The 23,266-nt window shown below is 46.8% G+C and overlaps 1 protein-coding gene across 3 annotated transcripts in view; it reads right to left on the bottom strand.

Moving 5' to 3' along the window:
- SEC31B (SEC31 homolog B, COPII coat complex component) overlaps window positions 1-23,266 on the bottom strand; it is a 2,991,081-nt gene that overhangs the window by 2,618,073 nt on the left and 349,742 nt on the right. For all 3 annotated transcript variants that reach the window (XM_069610491.1, XM_069610490.1, XM_069610492.1), the window contains one exon: window positions 17,396-17,519. In XM_069610491.1, the coding sequence (XP_069466592.1) occupies window positions 17,396-17,519 (124 nt within the window). The remainder of the gene's footprint in view (window positions 1-17,395; window positions 17,520-23,266) is intronic.

Below are 23,266 nucleotides of genomic sequence, written 5' to 3'. Positions count from 1 at the left end.
GATTGGTTCCCATTTTTTGTATCTCCTTCCATATATCATGAACTGCAGTACTTAGTACCACCGATGTAGCCCCATGCATGAATTGACCAAAACTGTTCATCTGTACTATTCTCTAGTTTACTCAAGAATTTACCGTAACCCATTGCGTACATTTTTGTCAAAGCTTTACACTGTGACAGGATATGGTGACTAGTCTCTATTTCGTCATTACAGCATCTACATAATCGTTCTGCATAGGGAATGCCCAACCATGCTCCTGTGACTTCCCTCGTGTGCAGAATGTTCATGCGCAGATGCAGTACAAAGCACTTGAGCTCCAAACTGGTTTTCTTTGTCAAATAGAGTGATGGTATGTGTCTTTTCCCTACCTGTCTGACTAATTCCTGATAACGCGTCTTTGTATGCAAATTGTCCACGTTGTTAGCCATGTTCCAATCTTTAGCTTTTTTTTATTTTGCTCTCAGCATTCGGATCCTGCAGTAATATTTCTAGGTCAAGGTTCAACTGTCTATAAAACATTCTGCAGATTCTTTGAGAGATGACAGAAAACTGTTTTTGCAGTGGTTGTCTGAGATTTTTCCCCAACAACCTACACAGATAGTTTGTCGTCATTGATGCATTTAAATAAATTTTAAATATAACAATGTTCTTTGTACTCTCCAGGTGGTTTGTAATGCCATCACCCCTTACTCAAGGCGTAACGCTTCCACAGGTAAAGACTTAGTAACATTTATAATAGATCGCAACAATTTACCTTCCAATTGCTCCAGCTAATTTATCTGGTCAATATCCAGTTCGGAAAGACCGTACATTATTGTGGGAATTATGCCAATTCTGTAAATGACTAATATACCCTCCAAGTTCTTTCCCCCGCAGTGGTTTACATAATCCTTTATAGCAAGCCACTTCTTCCAAACTTTCTCACTCACCTTTTCATAATAAAATTTTCCAGAGGTATTTGCAGTTATGCAGAATCCCAAATAAATGTACTCCAATACTGGGACGCTTACCTGGACTCCACGGGAGCATAATACCTTCCGAGCCTGGGGACCTGATACCTTGGAGCTTTCATTCTTTTTCTGTTTGAACAAACAAATGACAACAATAGAAATGATATAACATCCATTAACTGAGATACTATATGCGGTTTGTATACCCCTAGAAATCACTCCCTTCTAACTCTAGAGCTGAATTCCCTTCTCACCTGTGTTTTATTATTGTGGAGCTCTCCATCCAGCTTTTCTACAGGGGAGCATTGAGATGGAGAAACAATGGTAACTAGGGATGCTGACGAACTCTGAAGCTTCTTGCCTTGAAATGTCTATTCTTTTAAGAATCAGTCTTTGGGTAAGTCAGCAGGTGAAGATGCTGTAATCGTTAAGGGCTTGAATTGATTCCTTAGTTGGAGAGGTCTCTCTCTCCAATTACTTTTGTCTTTTTCTCTTTTTTGCAGTTTCAAGGAATTTGGGACGAGAATTAGGTCTGTGGGGTTATTCAGGATGAGAAAACGTTTTAAACATAAGTACGCCAATACAGAGTAACTGCAGCCTGCAAGGTGGAGCGCAGTAACAACTGTGAGGTGAAAACTTGAGGAACCTTCAGCTACGTAAATGCTTATAAAACGTCTTCTCTGTTAAAATTTTAAGTTTGTTTTTTTATTAATACATCTTGTGTTGTCTGCAGGCTTTCAGAAAGCGGAGGAAAAATGCTTCGGAAGATGCAGTGGCTGAAACTTCTGACTGAGATGCTGCGACTAAGAGCGAATAAATGTTCTTAACTGAATCTAACAGCGTCAGAGATAACTTCTGTCGGGTAAGTCTCGTCTGTGAACTATGGTACTCTAACTCTTCGTAAAACTAATGTCGTGAAACGTGCGTTCCAGCAGAGGCAGGGTTTAAGTAGCTCCCTCTGCAAATATGAATAGAACCGTGCTGCTACTTGTAAATGGGTTTTGCAGGCGGCCAGCTTAAGTGTATGAAATTACCAATGAACATCACTGGAGTCTATGGAGGTAATGGTGTAAATGCCATATGTGCCAGGCTAACACCCACCTTTGACCTGCTGATTGATATAATGTGCTCTGCCTAGCCTGAATGCGGGAATGAGGACTATGCTCACTGACTGGGATCCTGACAAATAAGTTTGCTAGAGGAGCGTCATTTACATGGCAGGTACATTTTTTCTCATTACTGATGTTCTTTTTAGTCAAATGTAGTGTTTTTGTTTTTTCTGTATTAAATCACCATTGCGTTCTCAGTGGCAAAATGTGTCAGAGCATTTAATGATCTCTGTAACCCGATCTGGGTGCGATCAAATATTATAATGTCGTCCGCATAGGCCAACATTGAAATCTCTACACCTTTACCTATAGGTGGAAAATTATTTACCTCTACAGATATTTTTTCCATATCAGCTGTAAATAGGTTGTATAATGTTGGTCCGAGCACACAACCCTGTTTCAGTCCTGTGTTTGCTTCCTGGTATTTTATACACTGTCCTGCTACGTTGATCCGAATTGCAATACTTGTATTTATCTATAGGAGTTGAATGGATGGATTTCAAATACATCATATCATTTGCATCTTTCATTGGGGAATTGGGGCTGGTGGACGCCTTAAGACTGTTCCATGGTGAGGAGAAGGACTTCTCTTTCTATTCACACATTCATGTGGGCTTCTCGAGGTTGGATCTCATGTTGGTTCGCAGTGGGTTGTACCATTGCGTCAGTGTTGTGGCGATAGGGCTGCGCACGCTATCAGACCACGCTCCAGTGACTCACCTGATCTATATTGGGCAGACCAGAGAGGATAAGATGCCACTTGAAGCTCTACGAGCCGGTCCTGTGTCGGGAGACAGGGGAGCTGATAACCAACTACTTTCAGGAGAATAGTAATTCGGAACCTCCCCGGGAGATTGTCTGGGATGCCATGATGGCAGCGGCCCAGGCAGAACTAATGAGTAAATCCACCACATACACCAGGGAGCAGCAGATAATCTGGGTGGGTGTGGAGGGTGAGATGCGAAGTACAGAGCAGGAACCCAAGTAGAGGGGATCACAGGCGGCCTTGCATGCATTGAAAATAGCTCACAAAAAACTTGAGCAATATCTAGCAGACAGAACATGCCAGGCTATGTTGAAAACTAGACCGTGTTTTTATGCGAATGGGAACAGGGGCCAACCGCCTCCTGGTGGCTAAACTAAGTACATTTCAGACCCATAGTGCAGTACTGGCGCTGCGTGACAATCTGGGCATAGTGCAGCGGTACAATGTTGTTTCATCGCCTGCAGTTACATCGCCAGGCTTTTAAACGTGCACTTTACATTGTATGTGCTCATCAAATTTTTTTAGGGGGGTGGGAAAGGGCAAATAAGGGTTTGGGCGGATGGGCAATAGTAAAAAATAAGTGTGGGTGGGGTATTTGGGGGGACCCCCCCCAAAAAAAACGATGAGCACATTCAATGGAATGTGCACGTTTAAAAGCCTGGCGATGTAAAAGCAGGCAATGAAATCACATGGAACCAGTGCAACAGTGTGCCATGGATATTATGGGTATATTGCAGGCACACTTTGGGGGGAGTGTTTCCGGGGGTGGGGGGGGGGGGGTGATGGGGGCAGCGCGAGGTTCTGGAAGGTCCAATTCATCCTGGGTAAGTTGAATGAGCTATCAAGACGTTGACGAATAAGACCACTGGCCCTGACAGATTTCAGTTTCCTTTTATAAGACGTTTATGCCCCTTTTGGTTTCTCTTTGATGGATCTCTAACTCCTTTTTGATCTCCGGGAGGGTGGCCCAGCTCATGGGTGGCTCCACAACTGTCCTGATCCTGGAAGGACCTAATGCTCTGATTCTTATCGCCCTATCACCCTCAGCAACATAGATTTGCAATTGTTTGCTAAAATACTGGCTCGCCGGCTAATGGAGGTTCTCCTAAGGATTATACACAATGATCAGATGAGATTTATTACAGGGCGCAGCTCACAACAACATTAGGCGGGTATTAGACCTGTTGGAGGTGGGGCCGATATCGGGAGCGTACATGGGGGTGGTTGCCTTGGATGCCTACAATGCTTTCGACTGAGTGGAGTGCGGGTATCTCAGGGGCATGCTGAAGCAATTAATTTTTGGCCCGGGGTTTATCAGGTCGGTGATGGCCGTCTATCAGGAGCAATCGACCTCCCTTCGGGTTAATGGGGACTTTTTGTCTGGCCTCTCAATAACAAGAGGTACACAAGGCAGGGCTGACTGCCATCTCTGCTGATGTTTGCTCGAATTATGGAACCAATTGCATGCCACCTCCAATATCAACAACGAGCCTAGCCTGGTGTCCCAAGGAAACATGTAATCCCAACATCTACAATTCCTTTATTTCCAAAACAGCTGTCTCCTCTGCAGCATTTCAGGACTCAAGTCTAGGAGCAACAGTATGTGCTTTCCTTTAAAATGTACTCTTGTTTAATTACTGCTTTTACTATTGCTGCCCTTATTTCCGAAGATTGCAGTAAAACCACTGCTGTACTCCCAGTATCCCTTGTCTTGTTCAGTCCCTTAATCCGAAGCATATACAAGTGCTAGATGGTAGGGCCCCCTGCTTCTACCTCTACCATCAGAAAGTCTGTTTGTAAGGTCTCTAGGTCTGGATGCAGGGTCTTAATCTTAATCATGGGCTCCCTGTTGTAATGCCTCTCTGTAGTCATCAGCACCCAGCACTCATACACGGACATGCTTTTGAGTCTAAGTTAGTCCAGGTAAGGCATTATTATACATTAGTACCCGGGACGCGCGGCTGAACAGGAATACTGTGTGGTGATTGGCTCATTTGCGAGCCATACCACACGGTATTCCTGTCCACGCCGTGCGTGCCGGCTACTCTGTTCCCGGCGAGGGGCGTGGCAGCCCCTCAGCCAATGAAGACGCTCGCAACGGGGCAATCCCCGCACCGAGCCTCCCCATGGCTGAAGGCTTCCCTGTCCCCCGCCGGGGACTCAGGTAAGACATTTCCCCCCCCCCTTCCTCCTCCCACCCCACCCCACCCCACTTACTTTCTATCTCGCATTCTCCGGTGGGGGGGACGATGGAAGCCTCCAGCCGTGTGGAGACTCGGAGCTAGGCCATCCCCGCTCCAAGCCTCCACATGGCTGGAGGCTTCCATCGTCCCCGGCGGAGACCGCGGTACGTTTTTTTTTCTTCTTCCCCACCCCACTTACCTTCTTTTTTCTTCTTATCTCGGAAGCAGACGCGCTGGGAACAGTGTTCCCAGCGCGCCCGCTCCCGATGGCCGCCATGGAAAAGGAAAACTGACTACATTTTCCCTTTTCCCGGCAGCCATTTTTTGCCGTTTTTTTTTATTTCTGAACAGAAAAAAAAGCAATTGTTACCCTGGTCTAACGGGGTACTACGCTACGCTCGGGCCTGTAACTACGGCCCCGGGGGCATTACCTGGGGCGGTATTGGCCCCCAGTCTCGTGGCTTATTGCCACATTATGTACAGTATGTACATATTCCAGTTACTCTTGTAGTATTTACAGTCACGTATGGACAAGACAGTACCATGGATGGGTATTAACATTACTAACAGAGTAGACCCATCGGCCATCCTATCATCCCAGCTCAGGCCCCCAACTGACACTCTCAGAACATTCACACACAGATCCACTCAACATTCTCCTGAGCTACCTTCATGCATCAACAATTCTACTAACAAGCACTCCTGGCCAGTGACAAGACCTACAATATAACACTCCCTTACTCATCTTATCCAAGGATGCAACTTGAGCACTGTATCAGAGAAAACCATCTTTCCTACCCAGCTTTTAAACAATGCAGGTCCTTGTCTGTCATGGTACAGCACTCCTCCAAGTTACTAGGCTGCATATGGAACAAGTTACTTCCCTATAACTCCAGTTCTCCAGCATGGGTCTTACATGGATTCACATGAATATCCCCAGTCATCAGGCTGTAAATCCTCCAATATTAAAGCAGTTTAGCTTGAAAGCTAAAACTGCTCATCCCTTCTATAGCCTATTGCAGTCACTTTGGGTCATACCATCTCAGCCAGTGACATTCGTCCTCCTAAACTCAACTCCTGGTGCCCATCTTCAGATTTGGTTACGCATGTATAGTGGCAGTAAGAACCAAGGAGAGCCAGAGAGGGGAGGGAGGGTTTACATGTGAATGCATTTAAGACCCATCTTGGAGAACTGGAGTTACAGGTAAGTAACCTGTTCCTTCTCCAGCATGGATTCACATGTTCATGAAAATGATTACTCAGCAGTACACATGCACAACCACAGGAGGTGGCAAGGCTCCACAGAAGCAATACACACACTCACCTCATGCAAACATGTTGTAAAACACTGCTTGGCCAACCCGGGACTCCTCCCTGGAATCCCTGTCGACACAGTAGAATCTTGTGAAGGTGTAGGCAGCCGTGCAGAGATCGAGCAGGGGAACACCAGAGAGAAACACTGTAGTTGCTGCAACGGCTCTAGTGGATTGGGCTCTCGGCCAGCATGTTAGCGGTTTGTTGGCCAGATGATGGCATTGCGTGATACAGCCAGAGAGCCACCTGGAGATGGAAGCCTTAGACAGGGCCTTCCCATGTCCCATAGGTCCAAAGGCTACGGAAAGCTCAGAAGTCTTTCTAAACGGTCTGGTGTGTGCAACATAGTGCTTCACGCCACACGAAACATCCAGAGAATGTAAAGCCCTTTCTGCGGGTCAAGACGGATTAGCGAAGAACACTAGCAAGACTAAAGGTTTGTTCAAGGGAGAATACAATGGGGCTTAGTTAGGCATGAAGAATAGATGGGTCCGCAGCACCACCTTGGGAGGGTGAAAGGACAAATACGGAGGCTTACACGAGAGAGCTTGAATTCCCCCAAAACAACTGGTCGAAGCGATAACTACCGGGAATGCAGTCTTCCAAGACAGAAAGTTTAAAGACATTTTAAGCATTGGTTCAAAAGGGGGACCCATTAGTTTTGATAAAACCACACAAATCTCCCAAGCTCAAGCCTCAACTGAGGCTCTTGATGAACTCCTTCATAAGTCTATGAGACCACAGGGAGAGCTTGCTAGGAGCCGGAGTATAGCAGGATATGGCGGCCAGATGCACCTTGATAGACGCATGGGCGAGTCCAGATTTAAAAGCAAGAGGAGATAAGGCAGAAGCTGCAAAGCTGGGACCCGCAGCAGAGAGATCTTTTATGAATGGCAGCGTATTGCAGAGCGTTAGACGTTTCCACTTGTGCTCATAGCATAAAGCTATGGAGCCCTAGCTGTAGCCAGAATGTTCTTTTATCCGAGAGGGAGCGAGTAGCGCCCGAATTCTACGGCTGCAGGAGCCAGGCCGCCAGGTTTAGAGATACAGGGTTGTGGTGCAGGATTGGCCCTCCTTCCCAGGAGACACGGTCTGGAAGGGGAGGCAGCTTGACGGCTGCAGCCACTGACGAGAAGGTCTGTAAACCAGATCTGTTTGTGCCACACCGGTGCAACAAGTATCATCATCCTGCAGTAGAATTGTTAGTGTATTGATCACATGTAGCAGTAAAGGGATTGGTGGGAATGCGTATAGGAACAGCCCCTCCCAAGGGAATGATAAGGCATGTCCTAGGCTCTTGGATTGCGGAACCTGCTGGCAAACCTCTGGCATTTGGAGTTGGCCCCCGTGGCAAAAAGGTCCATCTGAGGGTGATCCCACTTTCTGAAGATAACAGATACCTGTGTCTGCTGGAGTTTTCACTCATGGCAGCACTGTAGCTCCTTGATGAGGGAGTCTGCATTGCTGTTGTGAACGCCTGCCAGGTGAATCAGAATGAGGAACATCTGCTGAGGAATGGCCCAGTGCAACAGGTTCTGCGCCTCTCATGAGAGAATTGGCGAGCGAGTCCCCCCTGCTTCCTGATGTAAAACATAGTGGTCGTGCTGTCCTCAAAGACCTAGATCACTTTCCCCCCCTGGAGCCAAGGCTTGAAAGACTTTAGGGTCCAGAAGACAGCCCACAGTTAAAGGACATGGATATGCAAGTCGTTCGAATCGATTGTGTCCTCCCACGTATTCCTCATCTTAGATATATCCTTACCTTCAGCTTTGCTGCTTCGGAAATCTTTTCTCTCTCTCTCTCCACCAGAGGGCGCTCCACTTGAGGCGGCAGCGTCAATGTCCCTCGGCGGCACGGCATTCAGCGAGCATCAACGTCATCCGTTGTATAAATGCCTCGAGCGCGCCCGTTGGCTTCAGTTCCGTTTGTCCGTTAGCTTCACATCGGATAGAGATAAAACGGCGCTTCAGTTATAATGAATTATGTGGTCTTCTTCGAACCCGTCCACACCGAAAATTGGTTTTAAGAAATGCCAAAGGTGTGGGAGAAAAATGTTGCTGACCGACCATCATCGTAATTGCCTCTGGTGCCTCGGTTCCGACCATCAAATTGACGATTGCAGTTCCTGTCAGTCAATGATCAATAAGGCCTTAAAAGAAAGAAGAGGTAAACTGGTGGTGGGGGAGGAATCCTCAAAGTTTTCTTCGAGGGGGAAAAAAGACTCGGCTGAGTCTTCGACAAAACGCTATAAAAAGTCCAGATCGAGGAGTAGATCGAGAAAGTCCTCTTCTTCTTCGTCCAAAAAAGCGAAGAAAAGGCGATATCGGTCTCCCTCTTCCTCTACTACATCGGAGGAAGTTGTTACATGTCCAACAAAGCATGACTCCCCTAAAAAGTGGGAAGCGTTTAAAGAATCGATGAACATTTTTGAGAATGCGGCCCAGACCCCCTCAAAAATGTCTGATGAAGACCATGCCCCTACACACAAAAAAAGTGGCAGGGGAAGGTCCAAGACTAGAAAATCCGACAAGAAATTATTGAGGGTGTCTACCAGGTAATCTTCACAAATTCCTAAAAAGAAAAGCCTTCCAGTGCATAAACAGGAGCCAGACTTTAAGAAAAGGACCATAGACTTCGATACGTCATCGAAGTCCTTGATGAAAACATTTTCGAAGCCTCCATCGAAGGCTGTCTAGTATAAGGGGTCGTCGACCCAACCGAAAAAAGTTACGTCGAGTACACCATCGACAGCCTCGAAGACCCCTTAGATGGCATGGATGTTCTCGAAAACTCCTTCGACGACATTCATAGCTCCTTCGAAATCATCGAAGAATATCTTGACAACATCGAAGGTAATAGCCACAACATCAACGCTTCCGTCGACGTAGACACCCGTCACAGTGGTGAAATAGACACCAATGTTAAAACCTATACCTGAAAAGGTATTTCACCCAGAAAGTAGACATGATTTTTTCCAAACCATGTCATCTATATATGGAGAAATGTTGTCAGGAAATGAGGAGGATGAAGAAGAAGATGAACAGGAGGTTTCATCTGCAGGGGTAAAATATGGTACAAGACAAGTCCCTGATGAATTAATCCACAATCTAAAATGCAAGACCTTTATGAGTGGTTACAATCTGCAAGTGGACTAGATACGTCCCCTGAATACGAGTTTGAAAAACCTGATCCAGCAGAACATGCCCGATTTGGGTTATAGAAAACTAATGAATAGAGTTACAGAATTTATGGGATGGGGTAGAAATTCACCAGGATGATGACATAACGGATATCCTATCAGGAGGACCTCAACCAGACCCCATACTCCCCTTTCATATTGCCTTACAAAGGAGAGTGAATACTGCTTGGGAAAGACCTGAAAACATTCCAGCAGTAAATAAAATATAAGTTGCTAAATATAGACCCTGTAATTCTGATCCAAAATACTTAAGTAAGCACCCATCTCCAGAAAGTCTGGTAGTTCAAGCAGCCACATCAACAAAAAATGCTGCATACCCTACAATCCCTCCTGATAGGGATGATAAAAAGAATGATGCATGGTCTGAAAAGGTATTTACATCAGGGAGCATGGCTCTAAAATCCACAAATGTATCTTGCACTCTGGCGAGATTTGCATACACCCTGTGGGACTGCATGTCAGCGGCAGCTCAACACATCCCAGAAGGAGAGGAACGTGATGGATTCCTATCCATAGTAAAGGATGCCAAGGAGGCTTCGGGGAAATGCCTTCAAGCAGGTTTGGACGCAGCTGACAGTATCAGCAGGTCCATGGCATCTAGCGCAGTGCTAAGCAGATTTGCATGGCTAAGGAAGTCAGGTTGTGCACCGGATGTACAATCTAGACTCCTTAATATGGAATTTGACGGCTCGAGGTTGTTTGGCAGCAAAGCAGATGAAAGTTTAGAAAAGCTACAGACCTCCAAGGCAGCAGCAAAATCACTCAGTGCCACTATCAGACAAACTCAACAACGCCCCTACACAGGCTCATCTTCCTGGAGGGGTCGTCCCTTTCGTATTTACTCCTCATTTGGGAGAGGAAGGGGACAGGTCAGTCAAAGAGGACAAATGAGATTTCCTCAGGGGCGAGGAAGAGGTGTTAGATCTGCCGCTGCTGCAGCTGCCGCAAAACCACTCTGAGGTTTTGATCCAGTGGGAGGCAGGATCTCACAGAATCTGCAGGAATGGCGGGGCATTACCTCAGATGCTTGGGCTCTGGAAACAGTATCTCAAGGTTCCTGCCTTCCTTTTCAAAAGAAACCTCAGAATCACCCAACGGGATACAACTCTACCAAAAATCCAGACCTGCTCCTGTTGCAGGAAGTTTATACCCTGCTACAGAAAGGTGCAATAGAACATGTACCTGTAGAGGAGAGGAACAAGGGTTGGTATTCCCCATATTTCCTCATACCAAAGAAAGACGGAGGATTGAGACCCATCTTGGACTTGAGATTTGAACAAGTTCCTCAGGAAGGACAAGTTCAAGATGGTTACTCTTTCTGAGATCCTTCAGGCTCTCCAACTTCAAGACTGGTTGGTATCATTGGACCTTCAGGATGCTTACTTTCATGTGCCAATCCAGCTCAAGCACAGAAAGTACCTGAGGTTTGCGATTGGCAATTCTTACTATCAGTTTCGAGTTCTGCCATTCGAGTTGACCTCCGCCCCAAGAGTTTTCACCAAGTTAGTTGATGGCGGTAGTGGCGGTAGTGGCACGTATTCCTCATCGACCATCCCATCCTACCCCGCAGTACAGTTCATGTGTTTTTACACTCTAATTTCTTTTAAGGCTTGGGTTAAAAGAGGCACGACTAACTATAATCCATGGGCTCTGATACATGAAAAAACAGAACTGAAGCCAACGGGCACGCGCAAGGCATTTATACAAAGGATGATGTCGATGCTCGACGGATGCCGCCGAGGGACATCGACGCCTCGAGTGGAGCGCCCTCTGGTGGAGAGAGAGAGAGAGAGAATGTCTGAAGCAGCAAAGCTGAAGGTAAGGATATATCTAAGATGAGGAATACGTGGGAGGAACATCCAATCGAAAGAACGTTACAGTTGGTAAGTAACTTGTTCTTCTCTTCCGGGAGTCAAAAGGTCCCTGGCGTACAGCTGGCTCATGTGGCCGCCCCCAATCTTACAGAGGCGTTGGTCGTGACTGTCGCCTGATGAGGAGTGTGAACGGGAACACCCTGTGAGAGATGAGGGTCAATGGACCACCAATGTAGGGCTTGACAGAAGGCCGGATTGAGGTTCATCTGGTCATTCCATGAGCCCGTGACTTGTTTCCATCCGGCATCCAGTATATCCTGAAGGGGTCTCATTTGTAGTCTGCAAAAGGGCACCAGATGGATGCACGAGTACATCATCGCCAGCAGAGACTTGATGGAGCTGACTGTTGCAATGTGAGCTGCAGACAGCCCTTGGACCTTTCCTAAAATGCCCCCCCCCCCCATCTTCTGATTCGCTAGACACAATAGTGTGTTGAGGTGGGATTCCTGGAATAGTGCATACTGCGACAGCACAAAGCAGGATTTTGTATAGTTTATCGAGAATCCCAGAGAGGTTAGAGCCTAGATGGTCGCTGCAGTGTGATTAAATGCGTGAGAGCAGGACCGGATCAGCCAATCGTCCAGGTAGGGATTGACCATGCTATGAAGGTGCGCTACCACCAGAGCCAATCACTTGGTGAATACCCATGGAGCAGATCTTCGGTCTAATAGTAGAGCCTTGAACTGGTAATATCTTCCTTGAAAGACAAAGTGCAGGAACTTATCGGTGCTTGTCATGAATGGGGATGCGGAAGTAAGCATCCTCCAGGTCGAGGGTTGACAGGAAATCCCCTTCCACCAGCTGCCCAAGCACATGCTGCAACGGGACCATCCTGAATTCTTGGGACTTGAGGAATTTGTTTATGCGTCTTAAGTCTAGAATGGGTCTCCAACCTCCTGACTTCTTTAGCACAAGAAAGTATCTTGAGTACTCTCCAGAGCCCCAGAGGCACAGAGAGACTGGTTATATTGCCCCCTTGTTTACATGGCTTGAACCTCCTTCAGCAGCTTTGCTACTCTTGTCTGGAGACAGGAGTGATGTGAGGGCACTGGCCCTGGAATACCAGGGCATGACCCAGCTGGATGATATTAAGCACCCTTTTGTCTGTGGAGACTTTGCGCCACTGGTTGGCAAATTATGATAACCGGCCTCCCACTGGGGTGCTGAAGTGAGGGCATGGGCCCTGTGCTGAATCAGGCTTGCTTTGACATCTGCGTCCTGGCCGCTGGTTAGCAACATCGCTGGGTTCCTCCTCTGTAGCCCTGGGAATGTCCCCTGTATACCTCCTGGGTGGTGGAATAGGAGGGCTGACCACAGGGTGCGGTGAACCCTTTTGAGGACCTTGACACCTTTCCTTTAGAGGAGCGAAAGTACTGCCTCCTCTGAGTGCCCAACGAGCATGCTGTTTTAGTGCTCATTTTTATGATCTGTAGGGTGTCAACCACCTTTACGAAGAGGTTGTCATCATCGAATGGCACGTCTACCAGTTTCGTCTGTACATCCAGGCACAAATTGGTGTCTTCAGCCAACCCTGGCAGCGAAGGGTCACTCCACTGCCCATCTGCCGAAGACCTGAATCTGCAACGTCCAGGGCAACGGTTATCACAAAGTCAGAGGCTACCTCTTCCTCATGGAACAAACCTATGGCTTAAGCCTTCTTGTCCTTCCTGGAGGAAGTCCAGGATGGGGGACGAATTCTATCAAAGCTCTGTCATATCTCGAGAGAATGGCTAGCACGTTGGTGGCTTTGATAGTAGACGCTGCAGTCGTGATGATGGCATTCAGCTTCTTACCCTCCTGATCGAGAGGAACAGTAGAAGAGGAAGATGCGTTAGAGGATCTTTTCCTAACCACAGCGGAAACCAGAGAGTCTGGTGATGGTTGGGACCTGAGACCCTTCAGGGATGTTTCAGGGACCTGGTACTTTTTCTGCATCCGGTCCCTTTTTGCACGGGCTGTGCTAGGGGTCTTCATGACCAACAGGCCATCCTCCCAAACATCATCCAGCAGGGGAACTAAAAAGTTAGTTTTCCTGGAGGACTCCGTCGTTCAAAAAGGAATCTTCCTTCTTGTCTTCAGTAATAAGGTTAAAACAGCTTCGCAGGCCACAAGATCATTGCATGAAACAAACAAATCTCATCAGGCGGACAGTCCCTGGAGGACATCTCGATGACAGGAGGCTCCCCATCATTGTAATGTAGCTGATGAACTCATGAGTGCCCTGTGTATCCTAGGTCGTGACAGGATAGGTATCAGTGTTGAACTGAGCTGCCTCTTCAACCACAGGGGGAGATGCAACTGGCATTTGGCAAGGCGCAGCCGGGGCTGAATGAGACAATGGCAGGGAGGGTCTTGGAGGGCTCTTTGCTGGAGCAGGCATGAGTGCTGCTAGAAGACGCTGTTGAATTTCTAATACCAACGTGTGGAGAGTGGTCAGGATGTCCTTTGAAATTTTTCTAGATGCTGCAGGAGCCCATGTCAGGTCACAAGGCCAAGGGCTAGTAGGCTGAGATGGCCGACCCCCTTGTTGAGTCACTGGTAAAATGGGATCAGTAGAATCCCTCTGGGTAGGTCCTCTTCAGAAGCACTGGAAGACTAGATCACAGGGACTAGGGATGACACCCGGGAGTATTCACTGGAGCCAGTGTGAAGAGTGGTGTGGCCTTGGTGGGTCTTGGGAGGAATGGAAGAGCCAGATGTATCTATCTCCAAATAAGTGCACCTAGGAAATGCAGTAATCACAAGGGCCTGTGGCGCAGGTAATGGTGCTGCCGCTGACATGCCAGTGCAGCCGACAGAGACCTAGGCAGCAGGGCCACTCTGGGAGTGGTAGTAGTCATGGAAATGTGGAATGTGGTGGACGAGCCCGTCGATGAGGTAGCAGTCTTGGTGGACAAAGTCATCAACGGGATCACAGTCGTCGATGGAAGAACAGTCTTCGTAGACGAAGTAAACAGGGTAAGGGACTTATCAGACGTCGAAGCCGCTGACTGGTTCCTCAACAGGATATGTGATGAAGAAGAGGTCGTCGACAGTGAATCCGCCAACAGGTCCCTCGACAGACGGCAATGGCAAAGTCTTATGCTTTGCACCTGGTGTCAATGATTTCCTCGCAGACAGCCCCTGGCTGCTTCACGATAGACTACCATTGACGGCAAAGGCGATGACGACTGGTGCCCTTCAGACTGGGGACCCGCAGCCGCGGTGCCCGTCGAAGACGTCGGCACGCGAGACGACTTAGCCTTTTTTGGTACGTTCCCCCATGTAGTGTCCTCGAAGGATCTTGACCTCTTGCCAGAAGGAGCACACTCTTTGGGCCTACTGGCCCTTGAAGAGGCACGACTGCACATGAAGGCCGAGTCACAGGCACTTCACTCTTCAATCCACGCCACTAACGTTCTATAAAGGTCTTTCTGCGTCTTGGACGAAGAGGCCTGGCAGAAGGAACATCCGTATTTATTTATATACATTTATACGTTTTCCAAAATCGGTGGCTGTAGCTTCCCCGTCAAAGTGGCCGAACTCGAACTCTTTGCCACACCTCATCAGAGAAGACCAACCTTACCAGAACTTCAGACTTAATTACATTAATTGGCTTAAATCCACAGATCAGTAGATTCACACATGTTTACAGACTTGCCTTCCACTTCTGCACACCCCTGCCCCCTTCTCACCCAGCTAAACTAACTCTTGTATATAGAATGTATATCATTTCCATGATGTATGTTACCGTATGATGTGATGTATCCATGATTGTTCCCGTACTGTATGATGTTATGTATCCACGATTGTTCCTGTATCACACTGAAACTTCTGTACTCAAGATCTGCATAATCTGTAACTGTTGTGCCCTGATACCCCAGGGTCTGGAACGCATTATAAATGATTAAACATAATTAACATTCATAAAGCGCACAACCGCCCGTAGGCATCGTCTGCGTCATGGTCTGGATGCACGCAGTAGATGCATTTGAGATGCCGATCTTCAACAAAAATATTTTTCATGCCACATTTATAGCCGGCCCAAAAGAGGGTTTTTCTCGTGGCGTCTGCCATGGTGCGTGTAGGAAGGTCCAAGCCCGGGCCTGCGGTATCACATAGGCTGGAGATTAGACTATTGGACTGGAACTCGTCCAGCAACGGGTCCCCGCTGCTGGTAGTCATGCTGTGACTGAAGAATTTGAGATTTCTCTTCAAAATAGGAAAAAGCTATTGAAATTTCGAGAAGCAAAACACGACGACTCCCAACATGAAAACGTGCGGTACAAATCTGAGGATGGCCACCAGGGATGGAGCTTTGGAGGACGTATGTCATTGGCTGAGGCAGTATGACCCGAAATAACAGCAATAGGCTACAGAAGAGATGAGCAGTTTTAGATTCAAAGCGAAACTGCTTTCATATTACTGAAGATTCCCAGACCGACGACGAATGAACATACATCATACCACACCTCACGCCTACTCTCCTCCTTACACCATCACTCAAATAGAACACAGGGATACTATGACACCATTCGGTATAACTGTGCTCATATCAACATCTCCCGCTCACTCCCCATCACTCCAAGTAACCACCGCTGGTTTAACACCCCCAGCCAGGCGTCTCTCCTCAGGCCTAACGCAGCCACTCTCGAGCTGGATTAATTCTGCCAGAGCGTACACATTCTCCTGACCTCTCAACCACCACACCTACCGCTAAGAAGCAGCTACTACAATAACCCCGCACCAGCTGCACACATACTCTGTGCGCACACGCACCTTTTGTCTCTCTTCACCCTCTCTACTGACTCGAACCTCGGTTCCCAAGGGCGTTCAACCTACCAGCGCCTTCAGACCATACCAATGGTATATAAGGCGCTATATAAATGCAAAATACAATACAATACAATGAGAATGTGAATCCATGTAAAACCCCATGCTGGAGGACTGTTGTAGATAGCGCCTGTTCAACATCCACAACTGCTCCCACTTCTTACTCAAATGTCCTTTCCATTGATTGAACAGCCTTTTCTATTTGGTCTTCTTGGTGATGGTGCAAAAAGCTGCGAGTACATACATAGTCTTTTCTCCCAAATGGTCTGAGGCAGAGTGATATACCAACGGCAGACCTTCAAATAAGCCATAAGGTCTTACATGCCATATGGACTCTGTAAAAGTAATGAGGTGGTGACAAATGTGATGACGGCCGTCACTTCATAAAGCATTTAAAATCTGTGCCACCGTTTCCCATGAGAATGCTGCTTCCCTGCTTCAGTGCCTCATTGCATCCATTGTACTTCCTGCAACCCAGTTACATCAGAGAACTCCACTAGTTCTAAACAGTGTTCGACCCCACCATGTCCCACCTCTCAATCAACTCCTTTAGACTTTGAGGGAGTGTCCTTTCAGGGCTCTGTTCTTTCGCTGCTGAGGCTCCACAGGTAATATCGTGTTACTGGTCAGTCCTCATAACTCCACTTCACAGCCCCTCTTAGCAACAGATGGACAACCTCTAACAGCAAGAACAGGTTGAAGAGGAGAGTCCTGTGCTGGACCACAGAGTGCAGCCATTTCCAAGGTCATCATAGCATAGTAAACACTACATACATTGAGCAAAATACTACTTTTGTACATTGAACAACTGATGGAAGTGCAGCACTACCGTCTTTTCAAATTTAATTCCACAAAAAGGTCATGCTGTTAAAAAGATTCGAACCAGAAGACAAGCTCAAAATGCATTTCACAAAAACCATGAGAACATAAAACTTGATGTTGCCAGCACATACAGAACGCTTGTTCAAAAAATGTCTATTTGCTTAAGTAGACTCTACTGCCAGAGAGAAAGCAGCTTTAATATAGTAAACGCTGGTAGGACAACAATGAATATTTGATACAATCAAACATTAAAAACAAACTTAGGAAAAGCAGAGGCAATTGTACTAAATATTAGAAGAACAACAGTCTTAAATAGCTTGCGAATTCCTAGGAAAGGATACAACTCTTGTGGAAAGACATGGCTACCTGCTGGTGAAGGGGAGGACCCCTCTGTTCTTCATGTCCACGGAAGGGTCTCCAAAGTCCACCTCAAAGATCTCAAGGGAAGCATTGGTACTAAAAGAGGCATCCAATTGCTGAGCTGATGTTCCTAGGTGACAGAAAAATATAAAATAGCAGACACTAAAAACATTTACTGTGGTTAATCGATGGTAAAATAACAAATATATTAAAATAGTTAAAATAGTATCACAAGTACCCAGCAACCGTTTTCAACAATGAAACCAGAGTAAACCTTTACAGAGAATGAAAAAATACTGATCTCCAAACCGTGAATGAAAAGCACAGGTATGTATCTTAAAATGCTGTTTCTATGATAGAAATGGATTGTATGGTAAGTCATGATCAGGGGACGGTGGCATTTTTGGTTAAGTCATTTTTTATTTGAATGCCAAAAAAACAAATCTCTCCCTATGTTTCTTGGCTCTGTTCTTAAAGGGAAAAAGGTGCCTACAGAGTGCTGGTCAGGATATTCGACAAATTAATCAAAGTCTGCAGTCCAGTAACATGTCCCTGGCCAAGTCCTGTTACTTCCACCGCAAACTAAAGAAAAGCCTAACTTTAACAATAGGTACTATAAGGGCGTTTGCCCAAACAAAAGAATGGTGGCTGGTTTTTGACCCTTTCGTGATTTGTGAGAAACCTGCAGGTATTCTTACTCCTACTCCCCTTGCCAGGGAAAGACCATTGCTTTTGGATCCTGACCCTGGGGGTGGAGAAGCAAGGAAGGGTCACCTTGGTAGAGGGCCCTTGGGGATTGGGAATACGGTGTTCCCAGGTGACGCGGTATTCAGCATTTTCCTTTCAGGAAGAATCTACTAGCCCTGAGGCAGTTATGGGATATTGTTATCCATGTCCCATTGACCAAGAAAATTATAGGACATATCACCGCACCAGAAAGAGGGTGAAAGGTATTAAGTGTAAAATGGCCGAGACATGGTATCCCCCTTTTCCCCATGAGCAGCCTAACCCTCCCCAACATTTATGGGCTATTACAAGCAAGCTCCCCACACTTGACAGTACTAAGATGAGGAAGAGGAGACAGAATAATGCACACTAGGCCATGTCACCAGTTCAGTACTGGGATGAGGACGATGGCTGTAAAGTGGAGTGAAGGACAGGCACGTCCTCTTAACCATGGTCAGGCAAATCCAATTGGAAATATACATCTGCAACCTGTTAAAAGGTTACGGGTGTATAAAAGCAGACAATGTGCAGCAAGGGGAGAAATAGGGGGACCCGTGTTTGGAAGAGGCAGTCGTGGTGGGACCTTTGGAGGAGCCAGGACGCCGTCAAGAATGTCTATGAAGCCCAAAGCATGTTGGGCCGTTAGGCTGGTGAGGAGCCCCTGCAACGTGAAAGGTGTAGCCGGAGCTGCGGAAGCATCAGAGGGAGTGGGACGCTGTCCACACTCAGTCTGAGGCAGCGGAGCAGTCAGCAGGGCAGAAACAAGTGCCTGAATGTGAGAAGGGCTCATAACAGCAGGCCTTCCGACCTGGGAGACTGGAAGAGAGAGCGCGAGCCGCCGGGGAACATCGCTGAAGACCGGTGAGTGTCGGGAGAGGCACTTGACAGCAGGGGGGCGTTCCTAGGCGAAGTGGTAAAATTAGCGAACTAAAGGAAAACGTACAATTCAAGCTGCTGGATGCATATTGAATACCAAACCAATGGGAATTTGAAATTAAGCATATTGAAACTTTATTAAACAAACTGAATGAAACTTCATCATTGAACACATTGCATATCTGGTAAATACAGAGCAAAATGAAATCACGCAATTAAGCTTGTGGAATATAAAACTAATTAGTACCCGATGAGGGTCAATCAGAATGTTACAATCTGATTGGCCCTTCGCCGGGGCTTTACCTGACCGGGAATCCCTCGCCCAGGATTCCTTTCCTTTCTTTTCTTTTGTTCCTGGCGGGGGCGTGGCAGCCCCTCAGCCAATGAGGAGGCTCGAAATGGGGCAATCCCTGCTCCGAGCCTCCACACGGCCGGAGGCTGCCATCCAAAATAATGCTATTAGTACCCCCGTTTTCCGGCCCAGAGTACTAATAGCAATAAGCCCTTCGTGGGCATTACCGAGTCAGGTAGTGCCCCAGGGCCTTCATTAAGGCCCTCGCTTTGCTCGGGCCTATAACTATGGGCCCCGGGGCATTACCTGACTTGGTAATACACCCGCGGCTCGGGGCGTATTGCTTAAATGAAGCTTCATGGGCAAAGCAAGTGATAAGACAGCCAAAGGGAAAGTGGCCATGTATACAACATATAACAAACTGAAACCGTATGAAAGAGTGCCATAAAAGGTGGGACAGAACTAATACCACCACAAAGTGAACTTAATAAACAATTGCAGTGTGGCAGGACAAAAACTAGCAAGGTGTGTGGCATACTCTGGCAGAGCCAGGGGGCTACCAAGGAGTAGACAAAGTGTGAATATTATACATAAAGCCAAGAAGCCACAAAGAGAGGGCTCCTGGTTGCGCAACCTGTGGTAGGTGGACCTTGTCGAATAAAACCAAGAGGGGGCACTGCCAGTGTATGGATGAGGCAATTCAAGAATATGGTCAAGCTGACCTTAAGTTGCGTTAAACCTTTTGTTTAAAAGATTGAAATAGCTATAACTGGCAGAGCTGAAGTCTTGGGGAAGGGAGCCCTGAGACTTGAGACATTACACCGGTTATCTTGGGGCAAAGCTTCAAGACCATTTTTCTTTGAACTATACTGCTTGGAACTCGGGGAAGGGAACCATGAGAATTGTGTGGAATTGTATTATCTTGAGTGGAAAAAAGGTAATTCTAAGGCTTTTGTGGAACTTTCTTGAACTTGGAGAAGGGGAGCTGAAAAACATGAGGAGAGCTGGAAGCAGCTCAGAACTTTGTGTTGATCACAGTTTCTTTGATGGACATCCCTACGCAGCATTTAGCTTTAGTTGCGAGTGCAAGGAAAGATTTTGGACACAGACAGACTTAACTTGAACTCTGACTCAGACTTTCCTTAGTTTCACTCAGATAGGGAAATCCCACCTTAGCTTAGGGCAAGTTAGTCCTTCTACCATCCTGACATTTAAGTTAATCAATTTCTTTTGTTTGAACTTTAAGTCTGTATCCTACTTCATGATGCCTTCACAGTTGTTGCTATAAGAAAGTGGTGTCTTGCCCCATTGCACAGATCAAGTAAAGGCATTAAATGTCTTTTGCCTTCCCCCTCCTCAGTGTTGCGTATCAGTCTTTGGTTTGGTCTCTCTCACCCTGGGTTGCCGGGCACTTTGTCTCAGTCCCGGGTCATGTTCCACCATTGGAAACCTTCCCTGGCTCAAATGTCTGCAAAAGGTGCTCTGCTTGGACTTCTCACACCAAGGAAATCTCATGGTGTTTTCGCCACTCAACTACTCAACAAATTCAGGAAAGATACCAAACAATGGGTTATCCCCAAAGACACACAGTTGCAAACCCCTCACCCGATGTACGCATAGAGACACTATATCCGACTATTATATGTATATATCTCTCATCAGTCATACTGTACTTCTAAGTACCAGAATAGTATCTTCTTTTCTGCTTGTACCTTCTATGTGTTCCTTCGCGTATAAATCTCCATGCCTATTTTTGTGCATTTCTTAGGTACATACCCTGCCCAGCTTTTGTTGTGTATCACTATGTATGTAACATTCTTTTCTTATATGTAAATATTGTGTGGAATGCTTTTCTTTTGTCTGTAAACATGAATATGAATATTCTTGTAATGCGCCCAGATACCTCCGGGTGAGGCGTGCACTATAAATAGTTAACAACCAAGCTCCTGGTTTTAACCCCTCTCATATCTCATAAGTGTCTGGTTGCCCTCACCCATCCTCGAGGTCTAGTCGCCATTACCCATCCTCGGGGTCCGGTCGCCCTCACCTCTCCTCTGGGTCCGCTTACACCACCTGCCTGCACCTGGTTGCTCTCACCCCACCTCGTGGCCTTGTTGCTCTCACCCCACCTTGGGGTCTGACTTTGCCTTTCCGTCCTTCTCCCACTCTCTGGAGAGACTATGTACCTTATGTCTCCATGCAGTGCTCCTACGGGAAGGCATTAATGTAGGCCCACACAACTTCTTCCTTCTGGCTTCCTCCAGGTGTTCCGTGTCTAATGGAGCTGGAACATCATTCCTGCCGTTATCCTGTGGTGCTTCGGCATCTATGCCGCATTGCGCCACTCGTTCGGTGCCCCGGCATTCTTCACTGCAGGAGGCTCTCATGGGCTGAGCTACTCTGGTACTGGAAGGATTGCAGAGCGTTCCACAGGTCAATCTGTCAAGTCGCTAGGAGGTTGCTTCTCTCTACCACAACTCCCAAGGGGAGATATCTTTCCTGCTCTGCATCTTGCTGGCTTCTCACCTCTGAAGGTTTAATGCTGATTTGGTATTCATCCACCAAGCAACAAGGAGGTAGGCTCATCTTCCATCCTCTGCTACAAGTTGGCGACAGTGCCTAAAATGGGTAAGAAATTACACCATCTATTGGTGTAGGAAGTGGTAAGCCATTATATACAAGTTAACTCCCACATCACCAACAAAACTATTCGATGCCTGACACAAGGGAGGATAACATATCCCTATTTAGGGATTACATGCCTAGTCCCAAAAGGGGTAGCTCCCCCCTTAGGAGAGGTGATGAATTCCCTGGAATCGTCACAATTGCTTTAATAGAAGCAAAGTGTAGATTGTTGCAGAACATTAGATCCCTCCTACACACAGTGGTAAATTATAAAGGTAGTTGTACACATCTCCTTCAGGTGGTCATGAATCCATATATCCTCCAGGACCGGAGGTACCAGAAGATAACCAAGTGGGAATAGAAAGTCCCCTCTCCTGCCCATGACCGGTCCATTTTTCAAGAACCACATTCCCTTCCCACCCAAGATTTTCACATTAACAAAAGTGCCAGAACCCATCATAGGGTCATTTATTTGAACAGCAATAACTATGCTTCCTTGAGACAGTTCACCACTTCAAACTCAACTGTTCCCACTTGGTTCAGTATACATTAGCTGGTCAAGACATGCTTGGACAAACAGGGTCATGTTTCAAGAAGTGCATGTGTTCTAACAGAGACCTATATGAAGCCTCTCTCCATTACTCGTGAACCCAACACACGGTCATAGCTGCCAATAAACCAAACAACTTTCTTCAGACAAAATTCAAATGGCAAAAAAAAAAAAACAGCAAACAATTATTAAATAAAATGTATGACTGCAAATCCATGTGAGTTGGTGCTTGTGTTCAGAGGTCACAACAGCGTTAAGTGTATACATGCACCCTTAAACAGCTAAACATTCTGGCTATCTTGTGTGACGAATCTAGCAACCTCGTCACCAATTCTCTGGAGGCAAGCTCCTCTTGCGTGGCCAGGAAACGGCAGAAGCTACCTGGCTCTGACCCTGGGGGTGGCTATCTGTGGGAGGACCACATGGAAGAAGACCAACTCCAGAGGGATAAGGCAATGTTCGCTAGAAATAACCTAGTAACCATAATTTCTGATAACATACATACATCTATACAACATACCTATATGGCTTATTGTGATCTAGATTAAGAATAGATAGGTGTTCCCAGTCAAATACAGTGTCTACATACTCCACCCCCTGTTTTCCAACTGGACGAGGAAGAGCGCCGGAGCAATGAAGATGACCTAGACGGGTAAACCAATACAGCGGTCTAGTCTCTGGAAACTCGTCGGCAAGGCTGGGAAGTTTAAATCTGCCACAGCTGACAGATCAGAGAGAGAGAGGCGCAGAAACTAAGTGAGCTGGTGATTGATGCTGCTACTGAGAATGCGGAATGGGAGCAAAACGA

Source organism: Ambystoma mexicanum, chromosome 8, assembly GCF_040938575.1.
Source record: "Ambystoma mexicanum isolate Mex_15411 chromosome 8, UKY_AmexF1_1, whole genome shotgun sequence".
Classification (NCBI taxonomy): Eukaryota; Metazoa; Chordata; class Amphibia; order Caudata; family Ambystomatidae; genus Ambystoma; species Ambystoma mexicanum.
The sequence above is the reverse complement of the archived record's forward strand: the minus strand, read 5'-3'. Positions and strand labels throughout refer to the sequence as shown.